The 16682-nt window shown below is 45.7% G+C and overlaps 1 protein-coding gene across 1 annotated transcript; it reads left to right on the top strand.

Moving 5' to 3' along the window:
* Positions 1 to 239: 239 nt before the first annotated feature.
* On the top strand, positions 240 to 7309 carry LOC114603575 (trypsin-like). The gene is made up of 5 exons (XM_028742693.2): positions 240 to 399; positions 2065 to 2224; positions 3854 to 4107; positions 5158 to 5294; positions 6844 to 7309. The coding sequence occupies exons 1-5, from the start codon at positions 345 to 347 to the stop codon at positions 6994 to 6996; spliced, it is 759 nt and encodes a 252-aa protein (XP_028598526.2). The 5' UTR covers positions 240 to 344; the 3' UTR covers positions 6997 to 7309.
* The last annotated feature ends 9373 nt before the right edge of the window (positions 7310 to 16682 follow it).

The following is a 16682-nucleotide window of genomic DNA, read 5'->3' as shown; positions in this document are numbered from 1 at the left end:
TTGTATGTTTTAAAAACTGTTTTTATGTTGCATTTCAAATTGTTGTAACCCATGCTGGGACCTTAGGGTGCAGGGCCAGTAATTAACAACAACAACAACACCTCATTCTGTGTAAAGGGCAGAATGGATCTCAATTATTTTGATTCCCATCTCACATTTGTGGAGTTGTGTTGAAAAGGAGCAGGTTTTTTTGAGGCTCTCTGCTATCTTCAACCGTCGTCCTTTCTCCCATTGCTTTCTCTGTGTCCCTGGAACTCCTAGAACAATGGAATGATTGCATTATTATCTCCTCTCTTACAGGACAGCTTATTCCTGGAAATAATTGCACCCCACTCCCAACCACCATGTCGTCTCATTTACTGGAATTGTTGGCTGCCATTTTGTTCCTGGTGTCTCCTGGTAAGATCTGTAGGGCAGGCAAAATAAGTGTGTGATGTTATTGTTGTTGTATTTTTAGGTGTGGTAAATATGTTTGAGAGTGTACGGCACAGGATGCATCTAGTGGGTGAAAAACATGTGGAAACATTTTAAAGCTGTTTGTTGGTGTTTTCTGGCCAACCACTGAGGTTAGATCAATAGATCCACGAGGGCAGGGAATAGTGACAGCAGCATTGAGGGCCAGGAAAGTAGCACTGATTTAGACATTCTTTTCCAGCAGAATGTGGTGCTGGAATCCTGAGGTAGGAGGGTGGCCTGTACCATTTTAGACTACAGGAGGGTGATATTAAGAACAAGCCCAACAGGGAGTGGACTTTTTTCTCCCCGAAAGTTTTACTTTTAATATTTTTGATGTGGTAATGTGAAGAACTGATCTTAAGACTGGACTAAAAATGAGACTGAGGGAAACCAAAATTGGCAGATTTCCCCATCTTTAACAGCAACATGGTTTCCCAGGATTGCTGTGGATGTGGCCTCTTCTTCCTTCAATTGCTATCACAAGGCTACCCAAGAACCATTATGTTTTGAGGAAAGGAGAGATCTAGCTTTCATAAAGGCTATCCCCAGTTGCTTGTCTTATTTGTTTTAATTCATGCTTTTTGTCTCAATATTTTTATGTAATCCGCCTTGTGAGGTTAGTCGGAAAAGCAGGATACAAATATCTTAAATATGTAGATAATAAATGTCTCTTTTAGAAGTTGAACATATCAGCCAAAATTCCCTCCGCCCCAGACTGAACTTTGCCTCCTCCATCAAACCCCAATATCTATGTTTCTTTTTCTAGTATTGCAACTGGTATCTCCTAAAAACATAACCTGTGAAACAGGCCTTGGTCGTGCATCTATTCCTCACAAAGTGTAACTTAGGGGGTGTTCACAAATTGCATTTGACTAGTGTACCGTCTGTGTGTGCATGTATACATCAATTTCCCAGACATAGCCAGCAGTCAGCCATTGGAAGCAGTGTCCGGGCAGAAATCACTGGAATGCCTGGGAAAATCTGGATGTTGTTTGGCAACCCATGTTGGCAGTGTTGTGGTGATTTTCCTAAAAAAAAGCTCAACAACTTTCGTCCCCCCCCCAAAAAAAATAAATTCTGTCCGGATTTTCTCTTTTTGAAATATGCCGATCCTAGCATACCCAAAAAGCGGAGATGTACATTTGCACAGTTATTCACATGTCATATTCAACATGTTTAGCAAGTGTACCGTCTGTGTGTCTGTGTGCATAATAGCTGAGCTGTACAAATCAGCTAGTGTACACTCTTTCACACAAATGCTTGTACGCGTGCAGAGACAGCTTGTGGCCGCATTCTGTGCACTGGGTGAACAGTCCTGTGATCACACAAAGTTGTTTGATTTGTCTAATTTATTTAAGAACATTCAGATTGCTGCTTGGTTGTAAGGAAACCTCTGAGCGGTTTACAAAAATATAAAACGAAACATTGAAATGATTGATAAAAACAGGTATTTGAAAATATTCGGAAGATGATTAAAATCAACAGTACTTAAAAAGAATAAATTGGGGACGTCTGTGGAAAATAGGGACACTTGGAGGTCTGTAGCAACATATTGAGCTTCGTTTATGTGGCAAGATGGTAATGATTTGTGGTTTTATGTTCTTCCAGCTGCCACAGCAGATGAAAACCGGATAATTGGCGGGGGGCCTTGTCCGATCAATTCCCAGCCCTGGCAGGCCGCACTTTTTTCAGGCTTCAGACTGCACTGTGGAGGGACCCTGATCACCAACAGATGGGTACTCACTGCTGCGCATTGTAAATTGGGAGTGTAAGTGTACACGGACAGGGAGAGGGCTGGGGGTTTGCGTGTGCATACGCACACATATGAATATCAATACTTGCACGTTTGTGGGCATGAGAGGCACCGTATTATTACACTCACCGTACATTTAAAGCACTATGCTACCTCTTCAAACAGTCGTGTGTCCCCCCCAAATAATTATGGGAGCTGTGGTTTGTTGAAGGCACTGAGAGTTGTTAAGTAAAGGTAAAGGTACCCCTGCCCGTACGGGCCAGTCTTGACAGACTCTAGGGTTGTGCGCCCATCTCACTCAAGAGGCCGGGGGCCAGCGCTGTCCGGAGACACTTCCGGGTCACGTGGCCAGCGTGACATCGCTGCTCTGGCGAGCCAGAGCCGCGCACGGAAACGCTGTTTACCTTCCCGCTAGTAAGCGGTCCCTATTTATCTACTTGCACCCGGGGGTGCTTTCGAACTGCTAGGTTGGCAGGCGCTGGAACCGAACAACGGGAGCGCACCCTGCCGCGGGGATTCGAACCACCGATATTTCGATCGGCAAGCCCTAGGCGCTGAGGCTTTTACCCACAGTGGCACCCGCGTCCCGTGAGAGTTGTTAGGAGAGCCCTAAATTCTCCTCACAGAACTTCAGTTTCCAGAGTGGTCTTAATAATCAATCTCTTTCCCCAGGGAATTTATCACATCTAATCTCAGGGGCATTGTTACAGTGTTACCCCTGCTTTTTTATTTAATGGGGGGGGGGATTCAAAAATTGTTTTACTTTAATTATAGGAAGGCTGGGCAGTGGTATTGTTGCATTTCCAGCCACCCACAGTCTTCATATTCCAGAGGCATCGATACAGACAAATTAGGATATGCAAATGTGTTGCAGTCTTGTGACACAAGCCTTTAAGTACCTAGCAAGGCCCCTGCAAATCATATGCAAACATGCATCGACCAAGCTGAAGGCCCCGCATTACGAAACTTCAGCATGGAAGGCATTCCCACACAGCATTAATGTAAATCTCACGTACAGTCATCATGAGTGATCTTACTTGGCAATGGAGTCTTGCTTCTGTTCTCAGTCCTGCATAAGTGGCGTCCAGCGTCTGCATCCAGAAGACCTAATAATAATGGGCATTTGCGCAGTGCTTTTGAATGTTCGATGAGCTTCGCCTGCAATGTCTCACTGCAATTTATACAAAGCATAGATAGGGGAGTTTGCGGCCATCCAGAATCTGTTCAACTCTAACTCCTATCAGCTTCAGGAAGGATGGCCAATGCTCAGGACTGATGGGAGTTGGAGTCTAGCAGTATCTGGAGGGTCACAGCTTCCCCATCCATCCTGTGAAAAAAGTGGATATACTTGACCATCTCTATGAACCGTCCTGAGACCTTTGGATATAGGGCAGTCTATAAATTTAATTCACCACCACCATCATCTCTTTTTTCACTGCCCGGTAGAGTTGCCAACTTTTCTAAAGGTGCTGCTCCTATTCTTTTAGCAACAGTCTGACATGCATGTTGGAAAATGTTGCATCTGCTGGACTTCTGCGATGCTGCTAAAAGTGCAGGATCAAGTCCAGTAAGAAAAACAAAGCAAAGCACTGTTGGCAGCACTCCTACCAGCCTAACTTGCCATTTATATTTATTTTCTCCTAGTCCTTTTCCTGTCCGTCTTGGGGAACATCACCTCAAACAACTGGACTGGTCTGAGCAGCTGAAACTAGCGTCAAAAGTCATTGTGCATCCGGGCTACAACTCTCGGACCAAGAACAACGATATCATGCTTGTCAAGTTGCTGACCCCGGTTTGCTTAAACAAAAAAGTCAACGTCATTGATTTGCCCACCAGCTGCCCTGTGCCCGAGACCCAATGCCTTGTTTCAGGATGGGGTACCACGACAAGCCCCCAAGGTATGTTGCCTTTTAAAGTGCATCCTTTCAACCTAACATTTATTTCTTATTTTATTTCATGACAATTTTAATCCTGCCCTTCCTCCCAAAGGAGCACAGGATGGCAAATTACAAAACAGTTAAAAACAAAGTAATAATACCCATTTTCCAAACAATCTTCACCACTAAATACTTCCAACCAGTGGCGTAGTGTGGGTTGCCAGCGTCCAGAGCCACGCAGAAGGAGGGTTGTAGGGAGGGAAACTAACGGAGTACGCATGCGCATTCAACTGCCTAATGGCGTCCGCATCACCCAGGTGATTGCAGCTGCAGAGATAGGAAAAGAAGGGTCTTTGGTAAAATGTGTATATTTGTGAAAGTTGCCTACAAAGTTGTGTACATTGCCAGAAATTTGTGCTAAAATGTTGATGAGTTTTCATGAGGACTTTTAAGAAAAGATTGAAAGCCTTTGTGGAAATGTGGAGAACTGAATTTAAGATTGAAAAAAATGAGAAACTGAGAGAAACCGAAATGAATAGATTGGTACTTCCCCACTTGTACCACAAAGGCTGCAATCCTTTACTCATTTCATTTGTTAGTCCCTATCCCTACCCCAAACCCACCATTTCTCTTATGGACTTCCTCTTCTAAATAAGAACAGGATAGACAACACTGGGTGAATGAGATGGCTGTGATGACGGTCTGCATGCTTGAGGAATTTGTGGATTCTGATACGAATTAATCTGAACTGCAATCTCCAGTAAAACCTGCAGACTGGAATGCAGATTTCATACTTCCCTGACTTTTGTGCTGCAGTTTCATCTTTAAAAAAAAAAGCAAAAAAAAAGCGTGTATGTATGTTAGCAGAAAGTGCATTTAGAAATGCATACTTTGAGAAAAAAGGTGTTCAGAAATGCATATGATGTCAGGTCGTGCATCTCCTTCCAGTCATCGGACCAAATGACCCCAAGTCCTAGTACAATGAGAAGGAGGGGGGGATACTGCTCTGTCCCCACCCATTCTGTAATGTTTGACGCTCTCTCCAAACACTCTGTTGTTTTTGTTTTACAGCAAGCTTCCCCAGTGTTTTGCATTGTGCAAACGTCACCATTGTTGGTCAAGAGGTCTGTCGGTCCATTTACCCTAATTATATCAATGAGAACATGGTTTGCGCTGGCTCTATGGAAGGAGGCACAGATGCTTGCCAGGTGAGTTGAATTGATTTCCACTAAGCCTGAGAATATTCCTGAGGACTAGGTGAATGCCAGTGGATAAAAGTGTTTTCTGGAATCTTGTAGATTAGCACTCTTTAACCTTTTAAGACAATCCACCTTTAGCCTAATCAAGCATTTGAGGACCCAGTTCTTCAGGTTTTTAGATCTTATTGTGATCTGTCTTAGGTTAAGATCCAGTGTTGGGTCACATCCTACCAGTTGAAGACCTGTACTAGTCAGGAAGCTAAACAAGAACTTTATTGTTCCTCTTGAAGAAGAACAGAACAGCAGATAGAACTAAGTCCAGTGCCACCTAGTGATGAAACTATATAATTACGCTTCCCATACAGCAGGAAACCAACTCTACAAGCCAAATTAGGCAGAGATGCAGTGAAACAAGAAATGAAACCACAGAGCAAATTGAATCAAGTGATAAAATTAACCACCAAAAGCAGTAAAACAAGAAACGGAACCATACGACAAACTGAATTAACCACCAGAATTAGCCACTAAAAGATAATTGCTTGGTGCTTCTGCGATTTCTCTCATTTATCTGGGCTTTTATCAGTGTCATGTTGGTGGTTAATTAAACCTGTGGTGTGATTTGGGTTTCCTGTTTCACTATAGCTCTGTTTGGTATGGTTGAGCCACGAAGCTGGCCTCCCCAAAGTGACATCATTCCTCCTCAGTGAGCATTAGGACCAGTGAGGGGCTTGCCTTAGTGAGAAGGGGCATAGCCTAGAGGGGTGTGTGCGTATGTCCCAGTGAGAGTCCCAAGGGCCAGACAGAGAGTCACATTCAGCCTATGGGATGGAAATTCCTCACTCCCAGCACAGTCTTCAAAACATCTTCTGTTCTAGATTCACCCTTGATGTTTCTAACAAGCTGCCTGAGACGAAAGACAGAATGGTGCCCTCACCACTTCACATACAGAAACTGAACAAAGTGGCAGCTGAATCTTACTTCAATACTGCTGATAGGGTTGTAGGTAAGACTAGTCCTACTCTGAGTAGACCCATTGAAATGAACAAACATGTCTAAGTTAGATCCATTCATTTTGATCAGGCATAGACAAACTCGGCCCTCCAGATGTTTTGGGACTACAACTCCCATCATCCATAGTTAACAGGACCAGTTGTCAGGGATGATGGGAATTGTAGTCTCAAAACATCTGAAGGGCCAAGTTTGCCTATGCCTGATTTTGATTGATCTACTCAGAGTAAAACTTAGTTGTATACAACCCATAGTCTTCCACTACGCATTAGGATGGCAAGCCATATAGTGCATGGAGTTTCTTCATCTGCTACACCTCAATACCACCCTCCAGCATTTGCCACCTGAGGTGGCTGTCCAAATCTGCCTAATAGTAGGACAGGCCCTGTCCCAACAATAAACACACACCACTAATTAGTTATAAGAAACTTTGAAGATCTGCCACAGGCCTTGTGCAAATCATTCTCCCTGAGCTTTATTTACCTCACAGGTGAACTGTCAGTGACGGATCTGGAGAAGTGATTGTGCTTTGTTTTGTTTTTTTCTGCAGGGTGATTCAGGCGGCCCCCTTGTCTGCAACGGGAAGCTGCAAGGGCTTGTATCTTGGGGCCCCCAGATTTGTGCACAACCTAGGAGGCCTGGCGTCTATGTGAATGTATGCAGATATGTGGACTGGATCCGAGAAACTATCCGCAATAACTGATGATCCTGTGGCAGTTGGAGCAAAGGAAGCTGCCTTATACCAAATTGGAGCACTGCTCCATTGAGTTCAGTACTGTTTACACTGACCAGAAGCAGCTCTCCATTGTTTTAAGGCAGAGGTCAATCCCACCCTTTCCTGGAGATCCCAGAGACTGAACCCACCACCAAGTGTTCTACCATTAAGCTACGGCTGCTCCTCCAGTCCTGAACAAACTCTGAAGTGAGGAGGGAACACGCTTGATGTTTTGTTATGGACTTCACTAGACTCCCCTAAGTTGGTTTGCGGTGTTTGTGACACTTCTGTGGCGCTGTGTAAAAATGTACAATAATAAAACCTGGTCTTGACCACCAAATTTTCTGTTGCCCTCTGAAACCACCTCAAGCTGATGAATGCTTTTCGCTAAAGGGCCAAATTAGACACACCACCTTTTGTGCAATTAACAACAAATGCCTTTTGAAAGGTAAATTGCAGGTGTAGGGCCCCTAGTCTGAACGGGACCCTAGCATGCAGGTTGGGGTTAGGGATGGAGGTGAAATCTGATTCCTGGCACATTTAAAAGCAAAGTTATCTAATCTGCACTTTCCAAAACAAGATCTGAACTGAAATACAGCCATCTTTCAAAATCCCAAACTTTACAATGCATCTCTCCAGTCACATGTTGTGTACAAAAACACATATACTAGTGTAAAGTGTGTGTATGTGTAAATGCATATATTAGTGAAAATAACGCGTAGAAATGCATCGTGTAAGGGGAAATTGTTTGAAAAAGAAGTGTATTCTAGTAGGGTTGCCATATTTCAATCCAGACACTTTTTTTTTGCCAAAGCTGTTGAACTATTTTTGCAAAATCTTGGAGAGAAAAATTGAAGTTTTTAACCTATTTTTAAAGGGGAAATTGCCAAAAAAAAAAAAAAAAAATCAACACCTCTGACTGGAAATTCCATCCAGATGCTATTTTCGATGGGCAGATCCTGGTTATGTCTGGGAAGTTCCAGGCGTATGGCAGTCCTAATTCAAGTCAAAACTGTCTGTGAAATTGTGTTTATTAAGAGAATTTCACACTAAAATGCTGATGAATTTTCATGCGTTTTTAAAATAAATCACAAATTGCTGCAGAAATGTGGAAAACTGACTTTAAGATGGGAAAGATAAGAAATGCAGGCACACATAACTGGCAGATTCATTCATACCAGGTTTGAACCTTTACCCCCACCAGCAATTTACTTTAAAAAACCCATTCACACAATTGCTAGGTTTTGGGCTTAGTTTGACCCTAACTCTCTCACAGTATCAGTTCTCAGTGATGTGTCTCTTATTGCCAGAAATCTGGAACATCTCATTTTTAACAACAGGAAGACCTTTGAGCGATCTATGCAAAAACTCCCACCTTTTTTGTCAGGGCACCCAAAATTCTGTTTGAAATCCCCAGCTCCTTCACAGAACTGTTCCCAGAACCTCTTGGGGGGGGGGGAATGACAGCTGGTCTATAGCTAGATTTATCTGTCTATAGCTAGATTTATCTATTATTACATGTGCACATGTAACAAACTCACAAGCCCTGTTCATGAGTTCATAATAGGAATTACCTCAGGAAAGGAGAACCATTTGGGCCCTGAGGGCCGTGTTCTCTTCTGGGTATTCTAAGGACCACATTATTGTGGTGAGCAGCGCCAGAAGCAAAAGGAAGTAGATTAATGAATGTAAATGTTGCCTTTGTATAGTAGTCTAGTTTCTACATGCTCAAAAACCACTCTCTATCAGCCATCCAGACAAGCAAGAGGCATTATCAGAGTTCAAGGACATATTCCAGTCAGGCAAGAACACTCAGGGTGGGAAGCAGAGCCAGTGGCCTGAGGAGAAGGGGCCTGAAGGGTGGCCTGAGGGCCAGATAAAGAGGCTCAAGGGCATAGCTGTCAAATTTCAGATTTGAAAATAAGGGATCAGCAGCCTCACCTGTCCCAGGGAGAGTTTACGGGATATCTAACAATCCGGGATAGCAGCGGGGAAGCAGCGGGAAACAGCACTGGAATAAGGGGATTTCCCACAAACAAAGGGAAGATTGACAGCTATGCTCAAGGGGTGGATGTGGCCCCCAGGTCTGAGGTGTCCCACCCCTAACTTAAATAAGCAGACAAGAAAGGGGGAGCATGCACAATCACCCCCTGTCCTCAGCACTCTCCACATTTTCAAGGGCAACTGTGTGCAGCAGGGGAAGTTTGTACTTATGGAGGCTCCTGTGTGTTTTGGAACATCATCATCATCATCATCATCATCATCATCATTATTATTATTACTTGTATCCCACCCATCTGATTGGATTGCCCCCGCCACTCTGGGCAGCTTCCAACAGAATATAAAAAACACAGGATACACCAGACGTTAAAAGCTTCCTGATACAGGCTGCCTTCAGATGTGTATGGAAAGTCGTATAAATGGTTTTCTGCTTGACATGTGATGGGAGGGCCTTCCACAGGGCGGGCGCCACTACCAAGAAGACTCTCTGCCTGGTTCTCTGAAACATCACTTCCCGCAGTGAGGAAACCGCCAGAAGGCCCTCGGACTGGACCTCAGTGTCCGGGTTGAATGATGGGAGTGGAGACACTCCCTCAGGTATCCAGGGCCGAGGCCATTTAGGGCTTTAAAGACCAACACCAACACTTTTGTGCTCAGAACCGTTTCCTCCCTGGCCCCATGGGCCCTGGAATCTTGCACCGCTCAGAGGTTGGGGAGGCGTGCAACAATATCTTGTCATTGTGCTTCTTCTACAGCACAGTAAATGATAAAACATGCATTAATGATCCCCTGAAACAATGCCCCGGGTTGGAACACCCTGAATGACAACCTGGAAGTGTGAGATCACCCATAGCCATAGGTGACCAACCACTCCTCTCCTCGCAAGAAGAAGGGAGTGACTGGGACAATTGTTCCATGCATAAAGAAACTGTCACACAGTGTCCCAACACCAAGGAATTTGAACTTTAGCACCCAAATCATGAGTTTACACAAGCTCCAGGGCGAATCCAAAGTGGATGAGTCCCACAATTATTTATCACATTAAGATCAGCCTTCACAGACCTGGTGTGCTCCAGTTCCCATTAGCCCCAACTAGCAAGCCTACAAAAGATAAGCTTGGAAATGTGTGGCTGCTAGTCCTGAGGCAGCATTGTTTTATTTATAACAATGCATGCAGAGAATAATGCAAGCAGAGACTCCTCCGGCAGGCAGCAAACACTCCTAGGTGGAATCTACACACATGTAAAAAAACGCTGTGAAATGCTTTATAAAAAAAGTTTTGAAAAATATATTGAATTTGCCATAGCTCGCTTTCACCATCTAGTGTCACATTTGTATACTGCACCTCACAACACACTTAAAACATTTTATTTGCAGCAGTATAGCTGAGTCCCTAAGCTGGATCAGATTCCTGGGATCTCAAAGAGCTTCCTCTTCAGTCAACTCTCAGCTCGCAACTCTGCAGGAGAATGTGTGCTCCTTTCCAACATTAACATCGGTTCATTAAAGTAACATTAAATGTTCATTAAATGAACATTAACAGCAGTTCATTAAATCCCTGGCTATTCATCACCTGGCCATTGATAGTAATCAAGATATTCAGATGTAACAAGATCTTCTGATCCTTCCCTATAATGGGCATGGGGAACCTCTGGCCCACAAGTCAAATGAGGACCACAAGACCATTTACCCCGCCACACCCACCTGTCACTCACCTGGTGCCATCTGATGTCAACGGTGTGTCTAGTGAAGCCACAGAGGCAAAGGAACCACTGGGAACCTTAGAGTGTGCACTGAGCAAATTTATGATGGAATGTCAGGTCTATGTGATGTCACATGATGCCATGTGACTGACCCCATCCTACATGTTTGGTAATCTCTGAGGGCCGTGTTGCACATACCTGCTTGCATTGCCCATACCTGCTTGCCAGCCTTTTTAAAACAAATAAGCAGACTGTATTAGAACGCAAAGAGAAATTAAACCATTATTAAGCACATTGATGCAAATACGCCTTCATCCTTTTGCCACTCCCTTCCTTCCTCACCCTCTGTAGCCTCACGCCCACTGTTGGAATTTATTTAAATAAATAATGTGGTTTAGATTGTAAGATCCTCAAGGCAGGGACCTCCTCTTTCTTTGCCTCTGTAAAATGCCACGAACATAGTAATTATTTGAATCCTGGCACCAGCAGGCTTGGGCAGCGCAGCAAGAGCCAAGCAGAGCCCTCTGTTTACACCTGCGCTCCTTTAAATAAGTGGCTGAGTCTGAGAGTTGCCAATTTAGTTACCGTCCATGTCTCCTGAATAGCAGGACTCCAGGATAACACGGGGAAATTCAGAAGGGCAAATCCCAGCTGCCTGGGGCTGATGCAGAGCATTTCTGTTGCCACTGCTCACAGACCTGTTTGCCCTCCACAACCCTGGCACTGTTTATTTATGCAAGGGGTTGGGGGAATTTTTCAGCCTGAGGTCCACCATTTCCCCTCTGGGAAACCTCCCAGGGGCCACATTCCAGTAGCTGGCAGGGTCAGAGGCAAAAGTGGGCATGGAGCAATGGATTTAAATTTTACCATAGTTCAGTATACTCCTGTCTACACATGCACATCCCTCTCTACCCTTCATCCAGGCAAGCATGAGTGATTATCACAGTTCCAGGTCGCATTCCGCTTTGCTAAATGAGCAAAGTCAGTGGAAGGTGTGTTCTGGGGGGGGGGGTACAGCTTGGGAGGGCCACGTTTGACCCCCATTGAGCCTGAGGTCTCCTACCCCTGATTCATGCTCACAACACTTGGTGCAGCCCTATTGTTCTCCATCACTTGGAATGCCATTGGTCAGAGTTGCCACCTGATCAGACAATAAAATAGCCAGACTCGCTCTTCTGCATTTAACTGCCATGCAATTTGAGGAGACCAGGAATGGAAGCTTCCAACCTTAATTTTCATTGTGGGTTGATGCCTGCCGCTCCATCCCTAGTCCCTGGTTCTCCCCAACACGCTTGGCAATTATTGGTTGTGCTAGACTTGAGGAAGAGGCAAATCAGCTGCTGCGTTTCCTCAACCGGTGCATGCTTGCAGCATGAGATCAGTGGCGTAATCCCACTTTGTAAGTTTGGCCAAGCAGCAGCGACACCCCAAATAAAAATGAGTCACCGTACAGAATTTTCGAAACGAGCACAAGAGTTTTAATGATGGAGGGGGAGGTATCCCAGAGGTTCCACCAGCTGCTTGATGCCCTTGACCTGCACAGCTTGTTAAAAATCTAAAGAGTGTGTAGTTATGGAAGGAGGGACAGGCTGGGCTTCCAAACAGTGCAATGGGCATTGGGCAGTGAAAGGGGCGGGGAGGAAAGTGAAGCTCTGCTCTGAATGGTTGCTTCTCTAACCCATTGCATGAGATCAGCCCAAGAGAACCTCTCTCCCCATCATCTGTTACCTGTGGATTCTGCTTCCGACCATCACAGCCTCCCTCAAAGCAAAATCCCAAATTGGGACCTCAGGTGACTTGACGGGTTTACATCTTCTTTGAGCTGCTGTTTCAGGGTGGTGGTGGGCATTTTGAGTGGCGTGCTGGATCATGGCTGGGTGATCATGATTATGGGTGTGGTATTCAACTAAGTTTTGTTAAGTGTAGACCCATTGAAATGAATGAAGCTAGGTCCCTTAATTTCAGTAATGGAACTATTCTGAGCAAAACCTAGTTGAATACCACCTTTTGAAGTTTGTGGGGGCCCATAACAAAATGTTGTGCGTTTGCCTGAGGGAAGCCTTCAAACCTCTTGGTTCTTAGGTAGGCGTGGGGTGACGAGAGAGTGAGGGGATGGGTGGACCTTACAAGCTACATTTCTCTCCTCCCATTCTCCTTTTCCGGCCACTCCATTTCGTCCCCCCTCCCCAACTATTAGTCAGCAGCCTGTGCCCACTGAGCATGCTCAGTCCTCATGCTCATTCCTCTCTAGGATTTCTTTAGTGTCTACCCTCTTAGATTTCTTCCTCCTAAAGTTTTTTTGTTGTACTTCTGCAAAAACTGGAGGTGTCCCCCCCAACCTACTAATCTCTTCTTCTGTGTGTGGTGGGTGGGGGTGGGTGGGCACTGGTCATGCTTGCTGGGGCTGTTGTAGTTCAGCAACATCTGGAAGGCCAAAGATTCCCCACAACCAGGGTACATTAAAAATGGCACCCACAGCCTGAACAATGGAAACAGGAGGAGTGCTATTCGTTGTGTGTGTGTACCGTTGAACGAATAACAATATATGATGGACTGCTTATGACATTCAATATATGAAGGACTGCTTATGACATTCAAGACATTCAATACAGGATCTCAAAGCAGCTGTCTTATTACAAAAGAATTTCAGAAATAGACTTGAAAGAGAAGTTGCTGAATTACAACTTATTACTAAACTGAAAACTATGGAGAGACCTGGTCTGAATAGAGATATTGGATTCTTGTCTCAGTACACATGCTAAAGCTATTTTTGGTCATCTGCATACTATCCCTTGCTTTTTCCTGTAGGACTAATTGCAGTTGTTAACAGTCGTCAACAGGTTTACTATACCCATTGAGTCAATCACCCATCTCCCACTACCCTTTTGAGAAAAACCCTACCCCACCCTCCCACTATATATAAGGGTCTGGTGACTTCTGTTTCAATGTATCTGAAGAAGTGTGCATGCACACGAAAGCTTATACCCAGAACAAACTTAGTTGGTCTCTAAGGTGCTACTGGACAATTTTTTTATTTTATTTATTTATTTTGTTTGCTTATGTATACTATGTGTTGTCGTTTAATGCAAGGCACTGGTGCGTTCAGCACAGCGAAAATGCACCAGTTGGGCTAATTTGGCATTCCCACTGGTGCCTTTGAACCATGCTGACCTCAACCCTCCCTGACCTGATGTGGAGCAGCAAAAATGGATGACCAGAGGTCAGGAGGAGGAGAAGGGCATCTAGAGGGCACTACATTGGCCACCCCTTTTGTACAGCCTTGTTCCCAAGCTGGCAATGACCGTTCTCCTTCAATCCTTCAGAAAATTTCCAGCGTCTGCTGACCCAACAGCCTACTCTTGCTGCCTGTTCTGATGACAGGCATGGAGCTTCCAGCAATGGCTGTGCTTCTGGTCGCAGCAGGTAAGATCATGCATATTATGGGAGTCAGACTTGAAGAGCAGATATGCTTGTTAATTTATTTTTGAAAACTATATACAGCCTTACTTCCAAAAGGAATTCAATATAAGCTTGTGCATTCAGAGAGGGCAGGTGAACAGGAAGGGGGAGCAAAGAGGAGACTGGCTATACCTTAGTGGTAGAGCATCAGCTTTGCAATCAGAAGGTCCCAAGTTCAATCCTCGGCATCTTCAGGTGGCATTGGGAGAGAACTTGGTTGGAAATCTTGGAGAACTGCTGTCAGTTAGTGTAGAGATGGTTCTGAGCTAGACGGACCAATGGTCTGTATAAGACAGCTTCCTGTGTCTCTACTCCTTTGGGGATGAGCCATAGCTCAACAGCAGAACATCTCCTTTGCATGCAGAAGGCCCCAGATTCATTCCCAAGCATAAGGCAGCTTCCTGTGTTCTTAAGCAACAGGGCCTAGGGACCTCTAAAGATGGGCAATGCTTGCTCTCTTCCTGGCGAGTTGCTCTTAGCAAGTGCCCAATAATGCCAAGCCACTGGTGCCGACCTGGACAAATGAGTACCATTTTTGATCAGTATCGCTGGTGGCTGGTGCCCTTTGGGACTGGTGGGACAGAAGGCAGGAAGACCAACAGCGCGTGGTGCCAGAGCCAATGACAAACAGAGCCAACTAATTCTAGTTTTGACTCCATCCTCCCCCAGCTGAGTTATACAGGGCAACACTGAAACGCAGGGGGCGAGGGAGGCAAGCCAGGCAGTGCTAGCCCCTGGATCTGGCGCAAATAAGAAGGCAGGCAGGCAGGGCTGGCTGAGGTTGGTGGAGCAGTGTTGTGTTTGCCCTCATCCGTATTCTCCGCTCAGCTGGGAGGGTGGGTGGGTGTGTAGATGTGACCATGCCTTGCTGCAGCAGAGCTAGAAGAACATTATTTGCTTTCCTCCGTTCCCAACCCTTTGCTGTGATATCGCTGTCCATTTTTTTATTATTATAGTGGCTGCACAGAATGGACCAGGATTGCTCAGGGGTTTCCACTGCAACAAAAACTCTCAGCCCTGGACAGCAGCACTGTTTGATGGCTGGAAGTTCCACTGCACAGGGACTCTGATTAACAGCCAGTGGCTGGTCACCGCTGCTCAGTGCTTCACAAATCGGTATGTGTGACTGGGGGGCAGGGGCTGCATTTGTTGCAAAGGACAAGCTGGAGGCCTGTTATTGTGGAACTATGGCTCTGTCTGTGCTATACAGTCAAAGCTGCATCTTATCACATTGCACCATCATAGCCAGGGCTGAACCAGGATGTTTTGTGCCTGAAGGGAAACAGAAAACAGCCTTCTCCTCCACCACCACCACCGCCATGTTCCCCTGCCACTGCCACTAATGACAATGCTTCCTGCACTCTGCTGCTACTGCCTCCGCCACCTGAGGTGGCCCAAGGAAGCCCCAGTATGCTGAAGGTGGCAAGGGAGAAAAAAGAGGGCCGAAAAGGAGGCAAGTTGCGGGGTGGGCAGTGGTGGAAGAAGAGGCAGGGATGGATTGTCGCTAGTGGTGGAGAATGAGGAGGAGTCAGTGGCAGCAGGTGACAAGCACAGGAGGCAGTGAGCACCATGGTCCTCGTGGGCCCGGATCTGCCATCCTTCTCAGCTGTCCCAATCCTGCTGCCTGAGGCAGCTGCCTCACCGAGCGTCATGGGGTGGACAGCCCTGGTCATAGCTCCCTCCAAAGAAACTGGGGAACTGTTCACCCACTCTGAGAATTGCAGCTCTCTAGGGGGAATAAGGGCCTCCTACCAGCTCTCAACACCATCAAGGAACAAGGCTTCCCAGGATTTTTTTGGCGGAAGCAATGGCTGTTTCAAGTGGTATCACTGAGCTTCAAATGTATAGTGCAGATGGGGGCTGTCAGTAAAGAAGGGGACCTTGGCAGGTCCTGGTCTCGAGAATTAAGGAGAGCCCGAGAAATTCTGCTATTCAGATATTCAGAACTGCCCAGGGCTTTTTACCCAGCCAAAGTTGTTGAGCTTTTTTGAGAAGAGCTCACCCTGGAGAGTAAATGACACTCTTGGGGATCCCCATGTGTGCCTTTCAGAGGTGAGGTGCTTGCCAGTCTTCAGTGGGTTTGCATTGGTGGCTGCTCTTGATAGAACCTTGTTTCCTCCTGAATACCCCAGGCATTGAGTCAGTCTGCTTTGCAGTCAGGCATTGAGTTAGCCCAGTAAAGAGTCACACCATTGGCCCACCTAGTTCACTATTGTCTACACTGACTGGCAGCAGCTCTCCAGGGTTCCAGCAGCAGACTTCTCTCATCCCAACCTGGAGATGCTGTGGATTGAACCTGGTACCATCTGCATGCGAAGCAAATGCTCTTCCATTGAGCTCTGGCCCTCCCCTTGTGCATCACTATGCTACAAAAATGCTTCTCCTGCTCAATGCCTTTATGTCAGACTGCTGTTCAAAGGTGTGCAGGAGCAGGATGGGGAGCAAATTTGGCCACCCTGCTTCAGAATGCCCTTTGAAGTGCCATGAAGCCCTTTGGGGGAAATTTTTATT

This window comes from Podarcis muralis, chromosome 7 (genome assembly GCF_964188315.1).
Source record: "Podarcis muralis chromosome 7, rPodMur119.hap1.1, whole genome shotgun sequence".
Lineage (NCBI taxonomy): Eukaryota > Metazoa > Chordata > Lepidosauria > Squamata > Lacertidae > Podarcis > Podarcis muralis.
Note: the sequence above shows the minus strand (reverse complement) of the source record. Positions and strands in the feature narration are given on the sequence as shown.